This window comes from Leptosomus discolor, chromosome 4 (genome assembly GCF_034619465.1).
Source record: "Leptosomus discolor isolate bLepDis1 chromosome 4, bLepDis1.hap2, whole genome shotgun sequence".
In the NCBI taxonomy this organism is placed as follows: domain Eukaryota; kingdom Metazoa; phylum Chordata; class Aves; order Leptosomiformes; family Leptosomidae; genus Leptosomus; species Leptosomus discolor.
Genome location: NC_141394.1, coordinates 15,516,880 through 15,543,637, shown reverse-complemented (window position 1 = coordinate 15,543,637; position 26,758 = coordinate 15,516,880). Strand labels below are relative to the sequence as shown.

General features: G+C 36.3%; 1 protein-coding gene across 3 annotated transcripts in view; it reads right to left on the bottom strand.

Annotated features, from left to right (window-relative positions):
* Window positions 1-26,758, bottom strand: part of LRBA (LPS responsive beige-like anchor protein) — a 421,265-nt gene that overhangs the window by 297,465 nt on the left and 97,042 nt on the right. For all 3 annotated transcript variants that reach the window (XM_086464075.1, XM_086464077.1, XM_086464076.1), the window contains exons 30-33: window positions 17,670-17,803; window positions 8,624-8,702; window positions 8,224-8,357; window positions 5,842-5,903 (exon numbers count right to left, since the gene is read on the bottom strand). In XM_086464075.1, the coding sequence (XP_086320201.1) occupies window positions 5,842-5,903; window positions 8,224-8,357; window positions 8,624-8,702; window positions 17,670-17,803 (409 nt within the window). The remainder of the gene's footprint in view (window positions 1-5,841; window positions 5,904-8,223; window positions 8,358-8,623; window positions 8,703-17,669; window positions 17,804-26,758) is intronic.

The window sequence follows — 26,758 nt, the reverse complement described above, 5'->3', positions numbered from 1 at the left end:
GAGTGTTGATCTGCTCGAGGGTAGGAAGGCTCTTTCGTGGGATCTGGACAGGCTGGATCGATGGGCTGAGGCCAATTGTACGAGGCTCAACAAGGCCATGGGCCGGGTCCTGCACTTGGGTCACAACAACCCCATGCAGCGCTACAGGCTGGGGGATGAGGGGCTGGAAAGCTGCCCGGCAGAAAAGGACCTGGGGGTGCTGGTCGACAGGTGGCTGAACATGAGCCAGCAGTGTGCCCAGGTGGCCAAGAAGGCCAACAGCATCCTGGCCTGTATCAGCAATAGTGTGGCCAGCAGGAGCAGGGAGGTGATCGTGCCCCTGTACTGGGCACTGGTGAGGCCGCACCTCGAATACTGTGTGCGGTTTTGGACCCCTCACTACGAGGCAGACAGTGAGGTGCTGGAGCGAGTCCAGAGAAGGGCAACAAAGCTGGTGAAGGGTCTGGAGGACAGGTCTTATGAGGAGCAGCTGAGGGAACTGAGGCTGTTTAGTCTGGAGGAGACTAAGGGGAGACCTTATCACTCTCTACAACTACCTGAAAGGAGGTTGTAGTGAGGTGGGGGTCAGTCTCTTCTCCCATGTAACAAGTGACAGGACAAGAGGAAATGGCCTCAAGTTGCACCAGGGGAAGTTTAGATTGGACATTAGGAAAAATTTCTTCCCTGAAAGGGTGGTCAAACATAGGGACAGGCTGCCGAGGGAAGTGGTGGAGTCACTGTCCCTGGAGGTGTTCAAAAAACATGTAGATGTGGCACTTTGGGACATGGTTTAGCGGGCATGGTGGTATTAGCTCAACAGTTGGGCCTGATAATCTCAAAGGTCTAATCCAACCTAAATATTCTACGATTCTAATTACTGGGGTGAAGGAGGAGGGTGTATGTGCAAAAAATCTGCTGAAAAATCAAAATCTTAACTACTATCCTACTGCTCTTCCATAGGGGAAATATGCTATCATATTGTTTGTACGGACCCATGACTGCATGGCACATGTTGATATCGTTTAAATAAGATTCCTTATGAGAGTAAGAGATATGATGCAATGAAGATACTGCCCATGCAAAAGATTAATATTGACTTCTTTATGAGCACCAGAATCTGTTAGTAAAATGATTTAGGAGCATCTGAGAGAAAGATCACACTAAAGACAGACCTTTTGCAAACTTTTCACCATTTAACCAGTGATAACTGGTTTGGTGAGTTGAGTTAGACAAGACAAAAAAGACAGTTGAAGACCTATAAGTTTGCCTACACAGGCAGTAAGACCAACTTTCACAGTGTAATTTTTTCTGGTTTAATCATCATCTGCTGTATTTTTAAGATGCACACAGACTGCCTTGGATCACGCTTTTCTCTCAAAAAAATAACTCCAAAAACTATGAGCACAGAGCATGGCATACTCTGCCACTGGATCACATGAGCAGATCTTATCACTGCACACAAAAATACCCTGGAGTATCAGAGTTTACGCTTCTCTCTTCTATCTCACCATGAACAATACAGTTTATCAAGGTCTAATATAAATCCAATAGCTACAGCTATGTAGTTACGTTGCAATATATCATATTAATATTTCAAGAAGATAAAATACCTAGAGATTAAATGTATTAAAACATTGGTCTTGGTTTTATATATGCCATCAGCTATCAAGAATGTGCCCTTTGAAACCAACAGGGGGCGGAGGAAGGAGGAACTAAAAAGCTTTTACACCTGGAATCAGCAAGCAGGGTGTATGTGTGGGTAGTGGTGGTGGAAGGGCCTTAAAAAGTCGCTGCAGCGTTCATTAATTTTTAATTGCAAACTTTTAAAAAGGCTGGGTGGCATTCCACCCATTTTAAAAAATTACAGAAGCAGCAAACAGTATTTAAGTCAGTTAGTGTAAGTTTATTTTATAATCTAGAAAATTTAGATTCAGTAGAAAAAAGCTTTTAAGTCAAAGATGGATCTGACAAGAACCACCTAATTAGTTCTCCTACACATATGCCATCAACAATTCAGTTGATTTACTACACAAAGAAGCATTTTTCAAATGCTGCAATTCTGTAAATTCAAAGGAACCTAATTCGCCTATCTTTGTACCTTTTCACCTTGGAGCTACAATAATAGGACAAAAGCTTCCTGTGTGTGAGCAACAGATAAATGTTTTTAATACCTTCATGAGAGAGTAGGGAAGATCACAGTTTTTCCTACTTAGTCATGTATTTCAAGAACACACCTGGCAAATGAAAGGAAGCACAGCAGCATGTTCACTTTATGGATAAACATGCACTCAATTCATACATGCCCTTTTGCATTTTAGGCAGAGGGAGAGTCCTTTTGGATGAAAATGCTTTATTCAGGGGTGATATCACAGCTCTCCACGCAGAAGCTTTGTCTCACAACAGCATATGAGCAGCTTTAACATCCTGACGTCACTCACTTAAAAGGTATAATAGGCACAGGACTTCTCTCTTTTAGCTGGTTTAATTACCCCAACAGGATGCCAGGCCAGACTAGATGGTGCTTCTAGGTTCACTGTACTGTATGCATTTCTGATAAATGGGAAAAGAATAGATGACCTGGCAGAAGGCTCAGACAATAACATGTGATTTACAGGACATGAATGCAGCTACTATAAGATTTATCTGACAGCCCTCTCCGATAGTGGACTGTTGAGTATCCGATGGAATGATTTCTAGTCTGGAAAGTCTGCTACTGAGTAGCCATACACATTATTTATTTATTAGATGTTTTGGGTTGAAACCATTTTTAAATGATGCACTTCACAATGCTCAGCCATAAATTTAGTTTTAAACCGTAGAAGGGAGGTAGTGTTATTGGAATGTGTGTCAGACTGAATTAGGATGAGCAACACAACGCTTTTATAAAGTGGCCTTGAATGCAACGTCGATTCTTTCAAAAATGATATTAATGTCAAATAAGCAGGAACACTTCGCAGTAATATTAAATGAAGGATTTCTTTATGTTTTGATAGATTTATATAAATGTTAAGTATACACACAGAGACACATCTCAAAACACAGCGTGTCTATCAAAAAACACAACTGTTTTTGTCTTGGAAAAAGCCTTTTGTCTGTATCTCAAACCACCTGTTTCTCTTTTTACCTTGTGTTAAACATAAAACAATATATCAACATAAAAACCACAGAATTAAAACACAAAAGCCATGGTCATTTTCCATATGTGTAAACATATGAACTTTAGACAACAGAAGAAATTAATCAGGTGTCACAAATAGTTTCACAGAATGGTATCTCTTGAATTTTTTTTTAAAACACTTCACCTTGGAAAGAGTTTTCTATTCACAATTTTCTGAAAAAATTACTTGTGAGACATTATAATTCCACTTTGCACTTCTGAGAAAGAAAAAACACATTCCAGCCACAAATTTAAATAAACATCATAAAAATTTTAGGTGTTTCAGAAAAACAATCCAAGTGTTTACATTGCATATACCATGTTTAAAACAAATTTTCAGAAAGAGGTTAGCATAAAAAAGACCAAAGATATTAATCAGAGCAATCTTTCAATTTCATAAAATGATGGCTGACAAATTTGTGAAGTTTTAAATCAAATTTGCAGATACTTACTTTGTAACTATGCCACATTATTTATGTGATTAAAAACTAGTTTTTGACCTGATCTTTTGATCTTTGGCACTTCATCCTCTCCATCTCCTCTTAAAAATTAATTAAAATTTTAGCAAAAGGATATCACTTCACTTCCCACCCTATCTTGGGCCACCAAGAAAAAAAAAAAAGAAAAAAAAAAGAAAAAAAAAATCAATCAAGCTCAACCCCATCTCCTCCCAGTATCTGTAAAATGTCGGCTTGAAATTCAATTTCATATCTCTCAAGCTTTCATGTAGCAAAAGACAGTTCACTTCTTAACAAAATAAATCACTTCTGTGATTGCCACGCTGACCTCTTAGAATTAGGAAAATTCAAAGTGAAAAATGTAATTATCACCCCAGAACAATCTGTATACATCTGGAGCTAATTTTAGATTCATTTCTCACATCATTTTTCATATTCTGCCAAAAATTATAGCTGCCATGTAACTTTAAAAAGACTTTCAGGTCTTTGTGACTTTATTGGTTTATTTCTACTATTTCACAAAGAACAACCTCAGTCTCTGCAACTAGCACTGCTAAGCAATCACGATCTCCTCAATTTGATTAGATTAGCATTAAGCATCATTGTGACACATGTGACAAATAGATGCATTAGAGCATGTCATTTATTCCTTATCCTTTCCACTTCCCAAAACCAAACAAGTAACATACAGTACAGAGCACAATGTGATTTTAAAAAAAGATTAGATTACCAAAAAAGAAGGAAAGGTCAACTACTAATTATTGATACAAGCAGCATGGATACCGAAAACTAGTTTTTATAATGGTAATACCAAGCTGTCAGGCACATATTTAATACTCAGAAAGTTTTACTCTAACACATTAACGAATGAGCAGTAAAACTTGTATATGGATTTCTTGGTAGCAAGGACTCTTTTCTAACTTAAATCAGCTGCAAATTCTTATTCTAAAAGTTGTGAACAATGTCCACTTCCAGTACTGCCATACGTAAACCAGCCATCTCTAAATTCCAGAAGCTACATAACAAACATTAAAGTCCTTTCAGAGTAAAAATATAACATATTTCCTGAAGAAGATGGAAAACTAAATGAGCAAAGTTCTGGATACATTCGTTAATAATAAGCTCACTAGAAAACATAACTACTCTTCACTAGTTCATTGTAAAATCTATTAGGTGTAATCTCCAGAAGTAATTGTTCTTACTGCACTTTATTGACAATGCAGACTATCGATTTTTCACACCTTCTATGATTCTTTCATTTGTATTCATGAAATGTCTATCAGCACACTCTAAATAAATTTGGCAATATAGGCACTAAAACGAATAAATCGATGTGAAGAAACATTAATTTTGCATTATCCTTATTCGTCAGGCAAGCAAACCATACGGGTTGTAAATGAAGGTCAAAGGTTTTGAAATGGGTCAGAACCCTTGACCTCTAGACCAATACCATTCCCATTAAAAAAGGCTATTTTAAAGTTCTAAGTGGGGGAATTTACTACCAGAAAGGTATCATTTTTAAGGCACCAAAAGAAAGGCTCAATAAAAACAGTCTTCCATTTAATTACAAAAAAGAAAGCAAGAAACCCAAAAAGGAAATCTAGTTAATATCGCATATACAATTTTAAGAAAGTTCCTTAGGCTCTGGCTCTTTACTAACAACAGAAACAGGTAATTCTCAGGTTCTTAAATATCTAAAATCACTTTGCCTTTAGGAATGTAGAATGCCCCAAACTGCTGACAATCACGGTTGCTTTCTCTAATTTTTCTCAAATTCTTAAGGACTTGTCACATCAATTGAGAATGACAGGGTTTCAAAAGTATTTATCACTCATTTCATAACCTCTACACAAAAGGAAAAATTCGATTCATCCCAGAGGATTCAGCATGCCAAGACACAGAACTCAATCTATTTCTATAACCTTAATATTTTACTGATCCTATTTTATCTTACAAAAATGACAGCATAGAATTACTTAGGCAAACCACCATCAAGGTTACGTAAATGCTCAGTAGCAAGGTAACATAAAACCCTCAGTATCTTCTCTCTCCAACTGAATAGACACAATTAATATGATGGTTTGGGGGTTTTTTTGGTTTTTTGGTTTTTTTTTGTTTTTAATTAAAAGGCCTTGCACATAATCTTTCTCCCAATTACACATAACCTTAAATTTAAAGTAAAATTTTAATGGTTATTTCCACTCTGCTCAAAGACAGAAATTTCAAACACTGTTACTTAAACCTCACCTGAGAGCAGAGAAGCATCACCAGCTCTACAACTGAACTGCTAGATTTCATGCACACAAGACCTAAAAAAGGAAAAAATGGTATACATAAATGCATGCCTATAGAGTACCAGCTGTTAACACAAACTATTTTGAAATGCAATAGAACAGAATCATTTCGACAATTAAAAGAAAGCTGAAATTCTCATACCACTTCAATTTAATTTTGTAGTTTATCAGCACGAAATAAAAGTACGTATGTGGGAGAGAGAGCATACCTCACATCTAAAGATGCGGCTAACAGTAATACATTACCTCCATTATTCACAGTCTCATAAATGTTTGTATGTCAAAATGATCAGAAGTGTGGTTAACATATGTTATATTAATCCACTGTATCTACATTTTCCTATTTCTTGAAGGATTGTGTCATTATATATGCAGAGAAGGGAAACGGCTTTATGACCTTTGCTTTCTCCATTGCGCATTCTCCTTTCAGCCCCCAGCTATCAATCAAGTTTCCATTTTGTTTCATGGCAGCAGACATCCCAAACACTCTTATTAGTACTTTGACCCTTAACCCCACACTAAACCTTAGCAGAAGTGCAAGCAGTAACCTATTATATATTCTCAATTGTTTATAAACTAATTTGACTATTATTATTATTATTTGTATTCGCATTTTGTTTCAAGTTTGTCCATAGCTGGTTTTCAGGCCTAAAAATCAGTTTTCTGTGTTTATTTTTGTCTAGACAGTTCATACACTGCCAATAATTTTCCTGCTTTTTTTGGTTATCCAATCTATGAAATATTCATCTCTCTGTGTATACAATCTATACTACACTCAAAATATTTTGAAAGTAGATTATCTTTTTACCTTCAGAAAACAACAAAAAATGTAACTAAATAGGATATTTACTTCCCTGGCAAATAAAACTTTAAGAAAAATCTCTTTCCTGTTATTAAATGAATGAAATTTGTTCACAAGGCAGCTTCCATTAAAATGTTTATCAGCTAAAGCGATGCCCACATGTACAATCAAAAGTACAATCCCATCTTTTTCAGTCTCACAGAAGACAATTCATACACTTCCTGCCACTTTTTCCTACCCCAAAAAGATAGGAAGCTGAATTCCTAAACGAAATAATTTCTGTGAAGTTTATTTAAGTCTTAATTTTGATATCAGCAGCCTTCAGTAAAACACCTATCAGTGTTTCATACTCTAATTGTGTTTCTGACAACATTAACCATATTCAGCACTACATTCAGGATGCCTGTCCTAATCCATGAAACAAGTAGTTTCAAAAATGTTTTAAAAGAAGAACTTTAATTCCCCAGAAATCAACTAGATCTACCAGTGCCAACAGCTCAGGTGCAAGCGATCAGATCAAGTTAAGCAACCACAAGCTTCTAACATGTGAGGGCTTCATGACTGAAAGCTGCAACAAGCTCAGGCCATCATCCAATTCGCTGCTTTAACCGGACAAAAACTGCAATTTTCACTCTAAAAATCAGTGGACAAAGCAATTTATATGATACAACCAAATTATTATAAAATTGAGAAAACTGGTGTTCACTACTAAATTCACATTTCAATAAACATCATTTTTTAAATTCAGGACATTAATGTCTGCATTGCAGAACTGAGCCTTGTTTTTAAACAGAGAAACCCACCAGCAGAAAGAAAACTCAATCATCTCAAACTCAATCATTTTAAGCCAACACCAGGAAAAGCCATGATCGTTGTGCACCTGAATCTTCAGCTTCTCAGAAGTACCAGACACATTGGTACTTACAATGTATTCCTCTTACCTGTATGACTGCCTGCCTTCCAACTAGAAACCAAAAAGACGGGAGCAGATTCACATGCAAGAGATACACCATAACATGCTCTGCTGACAGAGTTCCCCAGAAATCTTGTTACAACTCGCAGTAAAAATGCAAGGTCTTTGTACTTCTCTTTCTACATTAAACTTTACTTTGTATCTCTGTATTCACTTTGTTGACCCTGACACCAAGTTTTCTTCTTAAGGCTCACAAAACACATTTCATGCACCAGCTTCTATGGGACAATTCCCTAGAAGAGCTGGAAAACTAAGGAAGAGACAACAGCAGTTGGTCACACACAATGAGATAAAAGAAACTATGAGATGAGATGAGATGGAGGCAAAGAGGTAGCATAGATGGCAAAGATGAGGAGGCAGTGACAATGACCTCGAGGGACTAAAGACAGGAGGAACAGAAGGCAGCGAAATCCAGTGGATAGCACTGTGTGGGAAGGTAGGAAGGAAGCTTCTAAGACAGAGCCATCAGAAGAAAAAAAAAAAAAAAAAAAACAGAAACTTTGAGTCTCCAAGGTAAAACAAAGCACACCAAAAACCCCTTTTATTAAATGGAAACTTACTTGTACCTTCTATCAGCAACTCCTGCCCATGGCTGCCCAAAAGAGTCCGAGAAAGAAATGGAGCAAAATCCACAAAAATCTCTCTCAGAAGTGGGGCAGCTTTTTCCAAAGCGTGTTCAAGCCTGTCTGTAATACTAGTAGAGAGATACATGTGATCAACAAAAAAAGAAGGAAGTTGCTGAAATTTTGTAGAAAGGAGTATAGTTTTTGGCAACGTTTAAGTGATATACATGTTTATGAAGGAATCAATAATTTGACACTCTTATTTTCCCAAACCTTTATTATGTATTGAACATTAGTAAACCAACATACTTAAGTGATGTGGAATCAGAATATCAACCATAATATCAAAAATGTGAGCCACAGCACAACTGTTCAGATGTTCAGTTGAAGAAGTTACCTCATATTTGAAGCAGAATCCTCAGGTACTGAAGAAACTGTAGGGACAGACGGCAATTTTGAATTAGATGATCCCCTTCCTACAAGAAAAATAATAAATAAATGAATTATATAAGGAAATATGCCAGAGGTTAGACAACTCGACCAGAAACTAAAGCCTAGAGCTCAACCTCTGACAACCACAGTTTTCAAGTATGTGTGAGGACAAGGTAAACCCTTTCACCGTTTTGTACCTCAAACTTTCTTTGCCATAAAAATACTGTTTACTTACATTCATATTTACCAGGTATGCCATGACAAGCTTTTTAAATTTTGGTCTAGCACAAACAGAAAGTAATTCAAGGAAGCCTTGCAGTTTGCTTTGTGAAGGAAGTCAGATTAGACTGCAGTGATCCCTTCTGGCCTTATAAGCCATGATTCCCTCTGAACAAGTTTAATAACACTTATAACCTTATGCAGTGAACACAAATAATGTCTTAACGCCCTTAATGCTCCTGTAGTGTACTAATATATACTAATATAATATGTACTAATGTAAAGACAAATTTTAACATTTTAAAGCACCTCTTTTGGTTACTGGAAGTGTTCATCCAATTTCAAGTAACTTGCACAGAAAACACTCTTATTTTTTTGTCTAAAATTAAAACGTATTTGTGTCAAAATAAAGCAGGATATAAAATGAGTGGGTATTTTCAACAGCCTGGCTTAAATTTTCGCAACACTGGGACTCTGACAAAGACAGCTATGATAAAATTCTCCATTGCGCTGCCAGCATCATTAGCATGATGGCAGTGGTATAACCTCATTTATGAGTTATTAACTTTGCCACATCAATTATTCAAAGGTTGATAGGGAAGACTGGGTCGTTATGTATCCTACGCTTACAAAAAAAATGCAATTGTGTTATGTCAAATTGACACTACATGGCTCTCATCAGCAGAGTCAGAATCCGTAAATACTAAATTCTGCTGTCCAGTATATAAAGAGAAATACAACCTCCATACTGCAGTATGGATTGGTATTAGCAATGATGAAGAGGGGGTAAGCAAGACAGCCAGAGATTTCACAGATATTTGCTGCCAGGATAGGAATGGTGACTCACAAATCTTGCAATGCATTCCAAACTATAGAGAGGAATGAATCTTAGCAGACAGATTTCTGTGCATTTCCCAGGAGCACGACTGCTTCTAGTCCATCTGCAATCCTATCTCTTTCCAACCTTAGACCCTGTCCTATTCTCTTTCCTCTCACCTCACCAGTTTCAGATTCTTATGCTGCTGGAAAGGGGGGGAAGAAAAAAAAAAAAAAGAAAAAAAGGAAAAAAGCATGAAAGAAAAGAGTTTCAGCTCTCACATCTACCTTAGCAAAGACATGACCCTTCTCAGAACTATAACTATAGAAAAATTCCTGATCATCCCACCTACGCTGGAGTGAGGTCACTTAAATGCAACCTGTCTCGAAATAAGCTGCTAAGATCTCGAAAGTGTCTACCAAAATGTGTCAACTGCAACTTTTCAAAGTCTTTCTACTGAAAGTGGAATAGATTTGTAGATCGCAAAGACAGATCACTGAGATACTAAGTTTATTTCTCCTGTTAACTTTCAAACTTCTGCTCCAAAACACCGGCACAGAGAGCTTCACTCCAGAAACATCGGGGTTTTGTGGCTTACGGGGGTTTTTTTTCCCCTCTATCTGGGGAAGATGTTTTTCTCTAATCTTGCTTCAAAGGCAGTACAGAAACTAATAAATTAAACTAATGCATCAAAATGGTGAAAAATTTTGTTCGTATTTCTTTTTTTTCCTTCATCGGTAGGAGATACATTTGTGGACATAATTCACTTACACTTTTCATAAATTCAACACAAAGCTCTTGTTTTGACTTTTGTATGGGATGACAGAGTCAGAAAGAAATTTTGAGAGGCCCATACAAAATGAAGGACAAGAAAGCAGGGAACAAAGTGTTAGCTGAAAGCAAGGTGTAATCTGAATCTTCTGGGCATTGTTTCCTAAATAATTTATCTAATAAAGGCAAATCAAAGATACATTTCTGAAAATTTCAATGGTGATGGCTAGATTCTGTAAATATTTTCAATATTTTCATAGATATAATTCCATTTCTTTTAGATCTAGTTTTACATAGTCAAATCAGCAAAAAGTATTTTTAGTATTCCCAAAGGAAAAGCAGTTAAATGATGTGCTGAAAATTAGAAAGAAGCCTCCTGTACAGAAAAACAAAACAAAGTCCACAGAAGGCAACAAGCCACATGATTCGGTGATTCCAAAAACTTCAGTTGATTATGGGACACTTAATAGCTACAGACTATTTTGTTTTGGTTTTACACGCATACAATCATACTTAAGTATGCACAATATGTTGGATTAAGACTTTAAAGCAATTATTTCATTTTCATGATAACCCTTTATATTTAAATAATTTCACTAGAACTCCCAGCTTTCTCCCTAAAGCCCAACATCCCTATTTTCATTAAGCAAGTCCCTCTAACTTAAAAATATTCTTAAATCCACATGCCCATAGTGAGTTTAAACCCATACACCACCCATAAGGGGAAATCAGCACACTGCTCCAAGTAGTTCAACAGAATACAGAACTGAAATGGCTTCCAAGGCCTTCAAAATCAGAATGCAGATTGCACATACAGAATGTCTTGTTATACAAATGCTTGCATGCTTTCTACGACAAATAGAATCTGTGACCAGTAATCCACTAATTATTGTATGTATTAGAATTCAAAAGTATATGCAACTAAAATCCCACCATATTAAATGCATAACAAAATCAAGGATCATTTTATCAGTTAAAAAAATAGGACTTAGTGCAGCATAGGTAGTATGAGTTTTACAATTAAATCAGATGAAAATAATTCAATGCCATAATTAGGCCACAAGCAAAATAACTGAAGGAAAAATTAGAAAAAAGTTCAAGGGAAACATCTGCAAGGACAATGAAAGGGCATAATAGCCATCACAAGGCTAATGAAGAGATATACACTCAATCTGAGGTAACTTGGGGGGTTTGTTGTTTGTTTTATTTTGTGGGATGGGTTGGGGTTTTCGTTATTTTTCTGTTTTTACACACAATGGCATGGGTAAAAATGGTTAGAGTGGGAGGTAAAGGAAATCACTGACACCACAGATAGGGCATGATTTTTTTTCTTCCAGAAATCAAAACAAATTGTGCATAACAGATTTGGTATAAATGTAAAACTATGACATTTTAAGTTAAAAATCAACTTTTAAATATAGACATAACAGTAAAAGCACTGATAATTTGAAGTTGACAACAGCATAAGGCAGGCACCTATATAAGTTGATACTCTTTTTGAAGATTATGTAAGGATATTTATGGCCTGAATTTCTTCATGCTTATCATCACCTAAATCCACATTCCAAACTCAGATATATTTCACTAAAAGGGGTGAATCTCAGATTTATCACAGTTAAGAGTTTCAGGGTTGGTTTGTTGTTTTTTTTTTTTTTTAGATGGGATTAGGCATAGTGATTTTTGCATTCAAATACTGTTTTGTGAAAGTACTTTTTTGACTTTATTTAACTCATAAGTGGCTTTTTATTCTACTATTTTTTCTGCCTTCAGTAAAAAAAAAAGAAAATACTTCAGTAGCATATTTTCATCCACAACACACATGTGGGTAAGTGCAGTAGCTACTTCAAACATGTGGAACTAAACTGACTTATCTCTTCCTTATCCTTTCACTGATAAACTGGCTCCTTCAAACTGACAGTTTTACAGACATTTGCAAGAACATAAAAGAAAATGCAAATAGATCATCTGTCTAGCACCCTTACAGTGAAATCTTATTGTTTATTCAAGGTCCCCAAAGGTCTAAACAAATAATGTCTCTAGCAATAAAATAATGTTAAAGAAACTCCTTGTGCAAGATCCTCATGCTTTTGCATATACACTTACAAAGTACACTTGGCAATACACACACACTGCATGATATACTTTACTCCAGGAGGATGGAGATGAGGCAAAAAAACCCAAAGAGTTAAATTAAATAACCACACCTCTTAATTTTGTACAACATACATAAATACACCGATGCTCTCTATGGAAGGAATATCTAGTAAACGAACGAGCTCATTCAAAAATACACTTCCAGGGCTGGAAGAGTAAAATGCAAGACTACAATGAAAGGTTTTACAAGCTAATATAAGAGATCTGTTACGTAAACACATCTGTAGGTTAAGCCAAAACAGATTTCATGAAACCATGGTGCACCCTCTAAAGAGAAGTTGCTTTAAAACACTTAATTATACTGAAACAGTATTAAACCATTTCCCTTGCATATCATTAGCATTTGAGATTCTTAAGTGTCATTCTGCTTTGGTAACTAGCCTTCAACTAATGGCACTGTGAAGCTGGAATTCTCTTCAAAATAGCTACTATAATCCAGAGAATTTCTTGAACTACCTCTGCACTGATGGTAGCTCACTTCACATTCATTTTTCTTACTTTAGCTTGTCTCCTGCTAACTTGTTTTATTGCAAGTCTTCAAGGTTATTTTCACCTGTGTATAAAAAAAAATCAATGAATACCATTCTTCTTTGCAAAACAAGACAACTGTGGGAGAAAATTTACATTCTCCTACATGTAGGACTAGAATTCAGGTGTTACAACTCCTTTTTTATCTCCTGTTAATGCTTATTCCCAGGTTTCTTCCAAGCATCCACCTCCTTTTTCACCTCAGCCTTTGACTTGGCCTTGTTTATGGCTTCACACTTTGAGAAACAGCCCATGTCTCTGCTCAGGAGAAGCAGAAATCCTGTTGGCAATTCTGTGTGGCTCAGAGGCAAAACACGCGAGACCCAAAGAACTCCAAGAGGGGAAGGAGGCAAGCAACAGAAATTGAGTGGAACTTCTCAGTGTTTTCTACACTCAGAGTGTCAGTAAGGACAAGACGCAATTCACTCCTGCTTCCTACAGACTTTCATACTCCCTCTTCATAAAAAAATTTATATTTGAACAACCATTTGCAAACCACATAGTGAAAGCCTCAAAATTGCATTCCTTGTAGTGAAGCACTAATAAACAGCATGTGAAATCCTTCAAGTACAGACAAACTCAGAGCATTGAGAAAACAGTGGGAGTGCAAACTGCAAAACAGTTCAAAAAAGTTCACATCTCTTCAGAACATTACAACTGTCATTGAAACATTTAGAAGGAAAACTAAGTGACAAACAAAAATACAAGTATCCCACTAGCATATTCACAATAGTTCAAACAACTCTGCCAAGTCCTGCCTATCCAAACATTAGTCCTGCCTTTCCAATAGCCCTTCCTGGATACAGCATGTGTAAAATCTCTGCATCAAATCTGACATTCAGCCTACGAGCCAATCGAAGGAAGAAACAACTCGAGTAAATTCCTCCTCCTTCGATTATTATTGGTAAACACAGTCTTTTACTCAGTACCACCCTCTGTAAGAGACAAATGATTGGCTGCTCATGGTCCATGAAGAGGCTTTATTTTCTCCATTCATTTCCAAGCCCTTTCAACAATTGGAGTAGCAACTCCAGCAGACCAATAACCCAAATATCAGCCATCAGCAACATACGGGCAAGTTTAGAACACAAGGGGCAAGTTTAGAACACAAGGGGCACATTTGTATTCAGGAAAGGTATTTTGTGCTGTGAAATACTCAGCAGCTTGAATGAGTAAAGGTGAAGAAACTTGTCCTGTGAAAAGGCCAGGCTGTCTCGAGGACAAAACATGTTTTCACCCTCTTTCAAAGTATCAGAGGAACAGAGTGAGCTTAGATAGTTATCTTTCCAACTTGTCAACACTTTGTATTTGGTAGGCCAGGACATGTCACATCCACTTGATATGAGCTTAGGACAATCTTAAGGGTCAAATATCTGAGATACTCACAGACCTGGTGCTACAGGCAAGATGTAAACTTCAGGAAAAAAAACTGGGAAGGAGGTTGATGAATTCTGAGCACACACAAATGGCCAAATGGGGGATCTGGAACCATGTAGACTAACTAATATTTCAACACAGATCCTACCTTGACCGAGTAATTTTGACATCACATCTACATGTGAAGGATGCTCACATACTATATAAAACTTATTCTCAAATTATGCTGCTGTACATATTACAACTAAAACACTATCACTTGCTGTTTAATTCCATTTCAACGTCTGTATCTCACTTTCATCTCTGTTTTGCAGTTAATCGACTGAAGTCTCCACAGTAGAGCATTATATTATTATATTAAGGTTCTGTTTGCTTAATCAGTTTTTAAAACATAGCAAATGCATACAAAACTCACTTTAAAAAATACTTTGACTTTAGAAAAAACAGCTGAAATGTATTTTTAAGTGTAGCAATAATGATTAATGAATAGCTTTCATATAAAATCTGAAAAAGCCCAAATATTATATTGACTACATGAACCCCCAGCCTTAGCACTTTTTAAAAAAGGGATTTAATTCTTTTTTTTCTTAATTACAAAAGTAAACAGACTTACAATGAATGTTAGCCAAAAAAAAAATGAGAACAATGTATTGTTTCTCTGCTGCATGAAACAATAAATTAGTCAAAGAATACCTGAGTTCAACTCACGGGAAAATTATGTATACTCTATTTTGGGTTTAGAGAAAACTCGCTTATTGCTACTTGTATCCTCAAATAAAGAAGTTAAAAGGCTTTACATAGAACTTTATTTGAAACTTAAATGTGTGCAATTTACATAAGCAACAAAACCATAAATCAGTCCAACTGCAAAATTCTTGTTTCTATGCCATTATTTTACTGGGGAAAAAAGAGAGTCTCACGTTTTAATCTGTTTAAGGCATGATTTCATTTATCCCTTTACTTTTTCCTTTTAATTAATTAGATTGCCAGTCTAAACATGTCTACTATTTTTAATCTTGATTAGTTTCTTTTTATGCATATCAGTTCAGATTACATGTCCAATTTTTGCCAAAAGTCCCAGACATGCTGGAAGTCACACAGTTACAAATTACATCAGTATTGTTTATTGTCTGGATTTCTTACACATTCTACAGACACAGGAGCACTTATTTTTTCTTCTATAGCTTCTTAAAAGATTGACTAAATCTGAAAATCAATGTTCCCCTATTTCATTTCTATTAAAAGCAAGTGAATACTGACTTCAGAAATTGTAATAATTAAGCCCACATCTAACCTGGGTAAACCATAAGAAGTTAACAAATCAGCAATTATTTTAAACAATTTCAACGTAGGTAAGGTTTTATTATTTTTAAAACAGATTAGCTGCTTAGAGATAATCTCCCCCAAAGAACTGCAACATTTTAAAAAGACAGCTAATTTTTCTAGTCCAAACATTACTCCTAGACTAGTATAGTGCTACCTCCTCCAGTTTCAGTAACAAAACAGATTCTCCCTTTTGCAAAGAAAGAGACCATGCTAGATTTCAATAGCTTTTCTTTTCCTTTATCGTGGCTGGAATAAAACCATTTTGATTTTCCCAAGAAATCCAATGGGCAGTTGAAGATGGCAACAATAATCTTCCAGACACAAGTACTAGAGGACATGACAACAGATTACATTTTTTTCCCCTCAATCTTTGCAATTTGGATGTAAGTTCATAAAAACAGGAAGCAAGAAACTCGAATATTGAAAAGAAACACCAATAATCAGGCATAGATTGAGATTTCCTCGATTAAGATGCAAATAAGTTCTAAGTCTAGACATTAAACTTCATGGGCACAAACAATTATGAGATCCTACAAAGCCTTGTGACTTAAACATGGCTAAGTAGAAAAGCATGCCTTTGACACAGCATATAAGGTTAGGCATCATTTATCTCATACAGAATGACCAGAGAGACTAAGAGTTCAAAGGACCACTTGCTTATAAACAACCTACTCAATTTTGTCCCCACTGAAAAAACTGTCCAAAGCAATTAGTTCAGCATCAACACTGAATCTGACCTCAGGCTAAAACTATTGGAAACACTTGTATATAATTTTCAGCCCTACTTAGCACTAACACAGATATCCTTGGACAAATACCCTACAATTTATAAATAACTTATATTTTACATAACAAAAAATCCGTAACAAAAAGTAGTCTTTAGACTAGAACATATTTATACTAAATACCAGCTTCACAAAACCTGTGAGAAATCTTGAAATCATGACAAATATTGCTCAGAAATGTCATTTGTTCTGCTAGATGAAGGCAAAAGGAGAACTCCAAAAAAGTTATGCAAAGTTTTAATTTTTTAAAAAAGTTTTTTTATATTTTTTTAATACAACAATACTTTCATATTTTTTATTTATAAACAGGTTATTTCTTACATTTGTGTGGCTACAGCATCAAAACTAGGTATAATAAAATGATCTGGGGGATGAACTTTCAGAAAACATCAAAAAGGATGAACTCCTACATTCATGAACCCATATAATGTCACTGACAATTGGTCTAGTTTAACCTAGAGTCACATCTATTTTCCTGTAAAGTATCTGACATTGGTCTTTGTTAGAAGCACAGATACTGAATGAAGGCCTGCAAGCTGCTATGTGAGGGCATACGGCAAAGATATAGAAAAAGTAGTATGCAGGATACAAAGGTCTCACAGGTCCCCTTGTCTGACTTGATAATATAGCACATGTTATACCACATACACTCCAGTACTTAAAAAACAAATAAAATGTAAAACATCATCTTCCCAGACTATCGGCACATTTCCCCCTAAGAAAATATAACCAGCAATAACTACCAACGTTTTTAGTATAAGCAAGACTCCTGTATAGACAGATAATATATATATATATACACACACACACACACTAATCAGTATTACAACGGAAGGCAACTCACCACAATGTCTGAAAAACAATTGTTCTCACCTACAGTGTTTTGAGATACGGGCATCTCACCATCACGTAAACCAATAACAAAAAACACATAAAAAATTTATTTGTTAATTTGTATTCAGAGTGAACGGTGAATGACAGAAATCAAGAGAGGAAGGGCTGGGATTTAAGTTGTTTAATTTACTCTTACTCACCAGGAGATTCTCCTGACAAATCCGGGGCTTGGGCTGAATCTAAAGAAGAAACCACACTGACAGCATTTGTAGGAATACCCATAGCAGCTGTAGAAGAGGAAATAGTTGATTTCTTTGGTGGTACAACGACACTCCTAGGTGAAGAAAAAAAATTAGTAAATAATACTGTATGAAGGTTCACACATCATGATCTTCATTTACACATCTAGCACATACACTTCCACATCCTGCAAAAGTACCATTGCTCCCCTATTTTCTTTTTCCATCATTTTTGTCAATCTACCTTACCCTAAAGGACACTTCACCCTGCTTTAGTTTCTATAGTACACTTTAATATCTGCAAAATCCCTGACAAACAAGCACACGGTCAGAAGATCAGAAGGACAAGTGACCTGCACGTAGGTTTTACTTTTCACCTTAGTTTCACTGAGATTTGGTTTTAAACTTCAGGTAACTATTTACAAAAGATCTCACAGTATTCAAAATTAAAACACTAAGATAAATTATCAATACTGAAGGTTGCCTTGACAGTCTATCACTATTGGTATTCTAATGCAGAACAGAAGACTAACTGAAGAAGGATATACTACAGCTAAAAACTCTCTAACACATACCCGCCTGTACATACAAATGTTCACACATGTTAAAAATATGGCTAAGGCATTAATTTGAGTATATCTTGTCAATCAAGTTTTGCTTATATAAAAAAAATCAAAACACTCTTTGGAGTTGAAGAGAGAATCTCCATTTCATATACAAGTTAAATGTCAGGCCTTATAGTCAGCATTAAAGATTACACAAGAGGAAAATATGCAAAGTGACAAGTTAGGCATGGAGATTTATCTTACATGTTACTAAGACATCTATTTATGCTATACCAATTTCAATTAAATTGTAGTACTTTATTCCAAATACCTAAAAGGCCTTGTTAAGCATACGTTAAAGGCATTTTTAATTGCAAGTTAGCTCCATAAACATGCAAAAACACAGCTAATGAGGTAAAGAGTACAGCTGATATATAATGCACTCCCACAGCAGCGCTTACTTTTAATTACCTGGTGTTAACCGTAAGCCAAAAGTCTTCAACATTCAATTTATTTAATCACATCTTTTGTCGACAGTACTGTAACTACACAATGAAAGTATTCCCTTAATAGCTTTAAAATATTCATTTTCTAAATAAAGTAACTTAGAAATTTGACTCAAATTCAGGTGTGATAATAACAACCAAAGAAGTTCTGTCAAATATTTCTAAAGTAGCTCTTGCTAGAATGAGAAAAAAGGTCTGTATTTCAGTCCCTTCTTCAGTCCAAAGCATGTCACAGAAGCCAGACCATGTTACCGATTAAATCAACCCTCCTTAATGGCAGGAGCAGGCAGGCACCATACTTGGAGGCAGTACATGCCATATCATTATAAGGGTGACTGCTAATGTTAACTATACACTAAAAAAATAGAAGCAACAACACCTGAGCCCCAAAGTCAAGACATAGTGCCCAAACCATGAATTTTGCTCATATATTCATGTCAGTTTCCCCAAAACACGAACAATGCACTAAAAAAAATAATTCATGTAATTAGACTGTCTTCTAAATTATAGCCATATTACCGAGTAATTTTGCATCACCCAGGTAGAAGAAGGGGATCTCTCGCTCAAGATTCTGTGACATTCACCATCTGGAAACTTACTACTATTCTATAACACACGTTCAAAACCTGGAAGGGGCTGGGAAATCAATACAAGTTTACTGAGTACAAGATGCACCCACACAGAGCTAACTTTTCAACGTTTCCCTAACGTTCGCAATCCAGCACTGAAGCTCAGGTGTTTTCCTTCAGAGATTTTAAGTTCTTTTACTGTATAGTTGTTCAATTTAAGAAATACTGATCAAAAATATAAAAGTCAAATAATACAGACATATTACAAATACACGTCTATTCATATGGACTCTGTAAGATCTCAGTGCACGAGCTGGAAATATTTCTTTGCACATCCACTAGCAATTATCCCTTTACTGCTAACTAATACAAACACAATTATCTTGGATGCAAGGTGACATGGGAGAATGTTTAGTGACAAATTTTGGTCCACATGTAGATGGCAATCGTGCACATACAGGTAGTGTCTGTTCAAAACATAACATTCACAAAATTAATTTTAAATTGGAAAATAGCAAATTACCTTGAGGGTAAAATTCTAGACAGGTTTTCTGTTTCCAGGGCTTAAAGTCAACCAGAATTCTCTCAAAACATCAAATCAGAATGGCTGTGTCCTCTGAATGCCTATGAACGCTACTGATCTTACTCTCTATTAAGAGCCCCAGGAACTAAAACCAGGTGATCTTTCAAGCTGTAAAGGGCAAGCCAGACCCACACCTTAAAAAAATTACACATAAATGACTGAACTTCGACTAATTTTATATATTAGAACTCCCGCCTTTCAGATGAAAATACAGAAATGAACATGCCGGAAGGATCAAGAAGGAAGTTGAGAACAGGAGTCATTTCTAGCACTAACTACAAGAAGCTCCTCGCAGGGCAAGTAACAGTTCTGGAACTGCATAGGAGCAAGGAAACCTGTCTGCAGATGGAGCTGTTATCTTAACACTGCTCAACTAAAGCTGACAATGAGTGAAGACCAAAAAAAAAAAAAAAATCCCAGCTACAAGTGTCTTCCATTTTCTGTGCTGTTTCTGACACAGCACTATATATTATCATTCCTTCCTGTAAACTTCTACTGACCTTCAGTGTGCTTAAGAGTAGTTGCACTGAGGGAGCAAGGGAGCAGTTTCAGCAAGTTGTCAGACTCTCTAGAGCTGCCCAAGGAGAGGTGCATTCAAGCAAAGAAATTAAGACGACTTTTTTTTTTTCATGGGCTGCGACAGACAGCAGTAAATGACCACAATAGTCCCTTTTGCCTTCTAAGATTTTTTTGTATACCTTGCCACCTTCAAAACTGTAAAAGTTTGGGAATACAAGAACAGCTGCTACTCTCATCTGCAGTAACTGGCTTTCCATGAGGTACATAAAGAAATTATATTCTAACAATTGCATTATATTTTTCAGTACCTAGCAATGGCATTGACTTTAATTCACAGATACTCTGATTACTAGCACCAGGAATATGGCACTAAAACACATCTGCAAAGTAGAGCTGTTAACAGGCTTTTTTTTTAATTACCCAACATAATTTCTTTCGCTTTGATTCAAGGAATAAAAATTAGTAAGTACAGGTTTCAGACTTCAAAATACAGAATAATGTATGCTGCTTTATAAACAATACACACAGGCGTGCACATGTGTGTTCCAGACACAGTCACCACATGGTTTGAGCAAAAGACACTGATTTTCACAAGGTTTTCTGAGAACTTAGGTTGTTTGCCACATTCCACTGAAAAAAAAGTTTTAGCTTTTAGCTAAAAGAAAAATTAAAATTTAAAAAATGTAAAAATCTACTTCATAAAATTCTATGGCAATTGCTATATTTAAAGGTCATGTTAGCTCTTGGCCTCCTCTGTCATAAGCTTGCTTAAGGATTCAGAGTGTTCACGATGAATCACAGCCAAAGACTTCTGCTGTAGTCCATAACTATGCAGCAAGATAAAAGGCAACAGTATAGGGACTGGAGAAAATGCTGCTTCACACTAAAAAATCTGAACCTTGGAAGAAAACAGAGGCTTTGAACAACTCACCATAAAGCTGTTTTCTAGCATCAGACTAATTCTGAACAGAATTTGTTTTAGATAGAGATCTTCAACAGTCAACAATTTTTCCAGCCAAAGTAAAATAAAGAGTGTTTCTGGTGAGGAAAGAAGGTCCTGACAGCTGTGTCAACCTGAAGCACACAGTTTTAAGAAGCGCTGGATATTGTCCAAAAACATGATGTAAAGAAACCTCAAACCCTGAATGTACTTCCTCTCTGTCTTCTGGTCAGTTGCCATGACCTTCTGATTCATGAAATCCTTAAAATAGTTCAAGAACAACAAACCAAAACATCAAAGTATCTTAACATAATTTAACTTTATAGCTACGTATTGCTTCAATATTTGTAATGTAACATTTACTATTACGTAGGTCTCCCCTTTCAGTGGTGCAAACGCCCAACATTACAGTTGCAGGATTTGTTTTAGGAGCTTCTATTTCCAGACTTTCTTCAAGGTATGAAAGTACGGCTCAGCAATCACATATAGATTCATATTTACCACATACTGGAAAGCCAATTAAGATATTTGAAGCATAAACATTGGTCATGTTTCTTTATTCACATTCCGAAATTCCTGCATTTTTCCTTCTTTGTGTAGCAATATGCTATTTTCTGTGAATATTTACATTGAAATGCAACTGTGTTCAAAGAGAAATATTTGCCATTAACCATCAATGTTCCTTTGTGTTACTCTTTCAAAAGATCATTTAAACACTAACATAAGTAAAAAATATGGCAAAAAGAATGTACGAGACAGTGGAAAATCAAGATTAAATATTGTAGTAAATAAACTATGTAGAAAACACGGAGAGTTTAGCACATTATTAAATCAGGTAAATTTGTCAGAGAAGTGTCTTAAAAATTAATGTCCTTTCACCTTCTCTCAAGTAATGTGTGTACCCTTTAAAAGCAAGTGCCCTATAAGACAGCCCTTTTTCGTAGCTAAACTTGATAAGCATTTCCTAAAAAGTTAATTATTACTACACAAGGGAGAAAAATATTCATCAGTAAGTGACCTTATAATATATTTCCTCAGATCTACAAAAATAATATTTTAAAAACCATCTGTAATCATGCATCAATTTCATCAGAATAACAACATACATCAAGCAACCTCACACATGGGTAGAGATGTGTCACATGGAAGAAAACAGTCAACACATTTTACTCCTTAACATACACATTACCACACCATTTCATTTAACTCTATAGTTTCGGGTTACATTTGTGTATTATAACATCAATTACCATAATATTCAGATACAGAAGAAATAAAACTAGAAAAACTGCACAAAAAATATTCTTAAGGTGTATTTCAAGCAGACCTCGAGCACTACGAAAATGATAGTTTAGTTGCCTCATTTACATGGCTAAATTAGATGTTTGCCTTTTGTAACTTAAAATTAAGTATTTAAGGCTTAAAGTAGGAATTTACAGCACATGAACTGATAAACGTAGGTCAGGCATAGTGAGAACTAGCCACCATAAATACATCTTAGACAGAAGGTCAGTGTGTTATTAGTCCCAATTATGCTGAAGTGTAAGAAGCCTTCGTGTTGCAGACAATTATTCACTGCTGAATGAGCACAGACCACTGAGCTGAACACTGACTTCCATCACAGACAAAGGCTTACACAATAATGATCTATTCTGCCAAATTCTATAAGGATTTACTTATTGAAAGCTTTCTTGGTTTCAGATCACCGATTCCTCTGTTTCAATGTAAAGATGTGAAAAATCTATAAATATCTCCTAAACTTTTAGTACGTTTTCCTAAATATTGGCAAAATTTCCTAAATATGGCAAGACTGCAATTAATTTTAAATATATTTCAAGTTACAAGTTTTCCTTGGGTGTGAGTCAAATATTCCTAATACAACATTGGCCAGGCCAAACTGATGACCTCACTATAATTTAAAAATACTTACATGAGCTCTAATTCCTCTTGGCATACAGGAATTAATACAGATTTAATTCTTAGCATTCCATTTTTTAGCATTGAACAGCAACACAGGTGACAGTTTGTCTGTTTCCCTACAGAATAATGGTTTTAATTCAAAACCAAAAGAAGTTAGTCTTGTTCCAGGCTACCAGAACGATGCCCACAGCAGGGCTCCTATGCAATGAGCAAAAGACCAATAAAGAGGATCAGAGACTTATTTTTACCTCTACTTTGTGAGCCAGGAAAGCAGCCTGCCATGTCAGTGTCAATCTCTGAGCTCTGCTGTCTGTAGATAATACCCATTCTCTTATGTCCCCCTTGAAATACCCAAGGAGAAAGGAAGTATAAGAGACTTTCAAAGCCATGAGAGATTGGAGCAGGGGGCAGAAGAGATGATAGAAAGAATTCAATCGATTTTGTAGGAGAACTTTAAAATCAGCTTGGCAGTGAGAACACTTCAAATGGTTTGCCTCTTCAGCCCCTGCAGAATGCAAATTTTTGGTGTGCCAAAACAGCCGAGCTTCTCATCACAGCATATGCGCCTTTACCTACAGATGCCCCATTCTCAGATTCTGTCTCTATCTGTACCTGGTAGACTTAATCGACAAGTTTATTCTTTTTACATTTGAGGCCCAAATCAATGAAGTCTAAAATGTATTCATTCCACACAGAAAAATGACTTTGATTAAATTTAACTGAAATACCACAACCAGCAATTACAAAGGCCCATACACACCACTAATTGACAAATGCGTAAACATAGGCTGAGCCAAACTAAGTAGCTTACAGATGATGTTCCAAAAAGATAAAACGAGCGTATTAACATATCTGTTCTGTAAGTTACAGCATAGCTGCAGATTTAAGCTCTATGGTATCAGATGATGATTTAAAAGCCTGTATTCCTCTGAACCCTCAGCATCAGCTTCCTCTAACTACATGATTATTGAATGTTTCCAGAGAGTAGATGCAGTAGAAGCCAGAAGAGACCAAGGCTTTATTGTAAATTGCCCAGTAAAAATGGCAAGTGATAGGTTATGGGTTTTATTAGACTAACTGAAGAGAAATGTCATCTCTTTTTTTAGAGATCCCAAACTTGGTTATTTTTATTTTTGTTTTATTTAAATTTGCCTGCATGAGCTCCCCCTGCCTCTTTTTCTACAAGATTACTACTAAATAAGAAAACTGCTGGTTTAGGATACACTGAAATTGGAACGTTAATTCATGACCATACAGATGTTGGCAAAAAGCCAATGCAAGTCTTGAACTTTATCACGATAAACCCCTGGCACCCACTAATCACAAGATTGTATCTTCATGTAAGATAAGGGGAAGATTTTTGGCATGGGAATGAACACATACACCTAGCTGTTTGCAAAGGCTTGCAACCTGGCAGCCTTTCAGTAAGGTTTCACTCACATAGCTGTTGCTGTATACTTTCCAGCTATGGCTGGGAAGTTGATAATCCTTAAGATATGAGGAGAGTTTTGATTTCTGACACAGCATTCCTGAGATAAATGCAGGATCAGAGAGACGCTTTGAAATTCCCAGAGATACCCCACTGGTAAACTGCTACATGGGAACAACTTTTAACAAAGTGTCTTTAAAAAGAAAAAAAAAAAGTTAACTCACAGAACTTGTGTTTGCCATCAAACAATATATTAAATGTAAACCAGACATGGAAAATAAGAGAGTATCCCAAAGCCTGTTTTTCCAAACTTTCCTAATGTACCTTAGTATTTTTGTCTACCCCAGAGATAAGAGCTACTATTTCCAACTTTATTACCGTTTCTTGTAAAAAGGGTTTTATTTCCCTTGTATAATTCCTTCCCACTCTTGTCACTAGGTGTCATTTCAGAGCATAAACTTGTATTTTAAGCAGTCACACTATATAAGGACAGTCACCTTCATATGGTCATGAAACTTTCTTGTCTATACAATTTGAAATATAAATGTTTCATATGCACAGTTGTTCTATCACAGAATGGCAGGGGTTTTGGTAGAGACCTCTGGAGATCACCTAGTCCAACCCTTCTACTAAAGCAGCTTCACCTTGAGCAGGTTACACAGGACTGCATCCAGGTGGGTTTTGAACACCTCCAGAGAAGGAGACTCCACAACCTCCCTGGGCAGCCTGTTCCAGTGCTCTGTCACCTTTGATTAACTGATTTATTAGCTAGTTGGCAACATGCCTTATCATAGATCAACATATTTACCATAGATGCAAGATTGTGCATGTCACTACCAGATGATAATTGACTAGAGGCAAGACTTCTACATCATTAAGTACATTTTTGTCTACCTGACATACCCACAAAAGCAAGGACTTGAAAAATGAAGCCACCTAGAAATACAGAGCTGCTGACATACCGAGGTCACGTGCCAGCTGCTGAAGGACAAAATATTTTATACTATTCATGACCTTTTCCTCATACATTTAGCCCCACCCACAAGACACAAAAATATCACAGGAAACTAATGCCCGCAAGTTATCACTGTGGAGCAGTGCAGATAGCTACATAAACCCCTACAAAAAACCTTGCCCTCTGCTCTTCCATTCACAAGCATCATGCTGCACTGCTTCAGTCCCCTTTCACTCCTCTGTATATATTCCTTCACCAGGCTAGCTTCCTGTCAGTATCTGATATAGTAATTGTGTCTCAAGGTTAAGTGAGTTGTAGTTACAAATGGCTGGCACTTCAGAGGTGGAAAAGGGAGAGAAGGGTCCATCTGGGATAGTGCAGCACTGGAAAAGTAAAAGGGCAGAACAGCAAGTAGCTCAACTTCTCAGTGACTTGCTTTACAATACACACTTCAATTTAAGGGTTTGGAGTTTTTTCACTATTTGAGTGACTTTGTAACTATACAGAAAAAAGAACACAGAACTGCAAGGGACTGAAGGGCTGCTGCCAATGCCCAGTATTTCTTTAGTGCACATGTTTTCTAATTAAATTGCACAGTTTTCTCTGATAAGAAGGTTTTGTAGGTGTAATCTACCCATGTCAAACATCAGGACTGCAAGTGCCCAATTACTTCTTATCTAATTAACCTGCTTTACACTAATTCAAATCAGATTTGCACAGGCAGCATAAACCTTCAGCTTTAGCAACAGCTAAGAAATAATTCCTAAATGCAACACGCACTTCTGTACCAGATATTCAGATAAAAGTTATTTTGTGGTTCAAATCTCTACCACTCAGCAATGAACAATACAATTTCCTGAGGAAAAACTTCAGTCACGGACTAAAGCATCATGCTATTTCACATCAACTGCCCACTTGCTGTAAAGAGCAATGAGAGGCCTCAATGGGGTAGTGCTAAAAATACATGAGCAGCAGCAGGGAGAGAGGCATGACAAGTTCTAATTCAGTGTCCCTCTTCTCCCAATTTTCCCCCTCTGCCTCCATCCTCCTACTGCTCCCAAAACAAGTCCTCCTGTTTAGCATC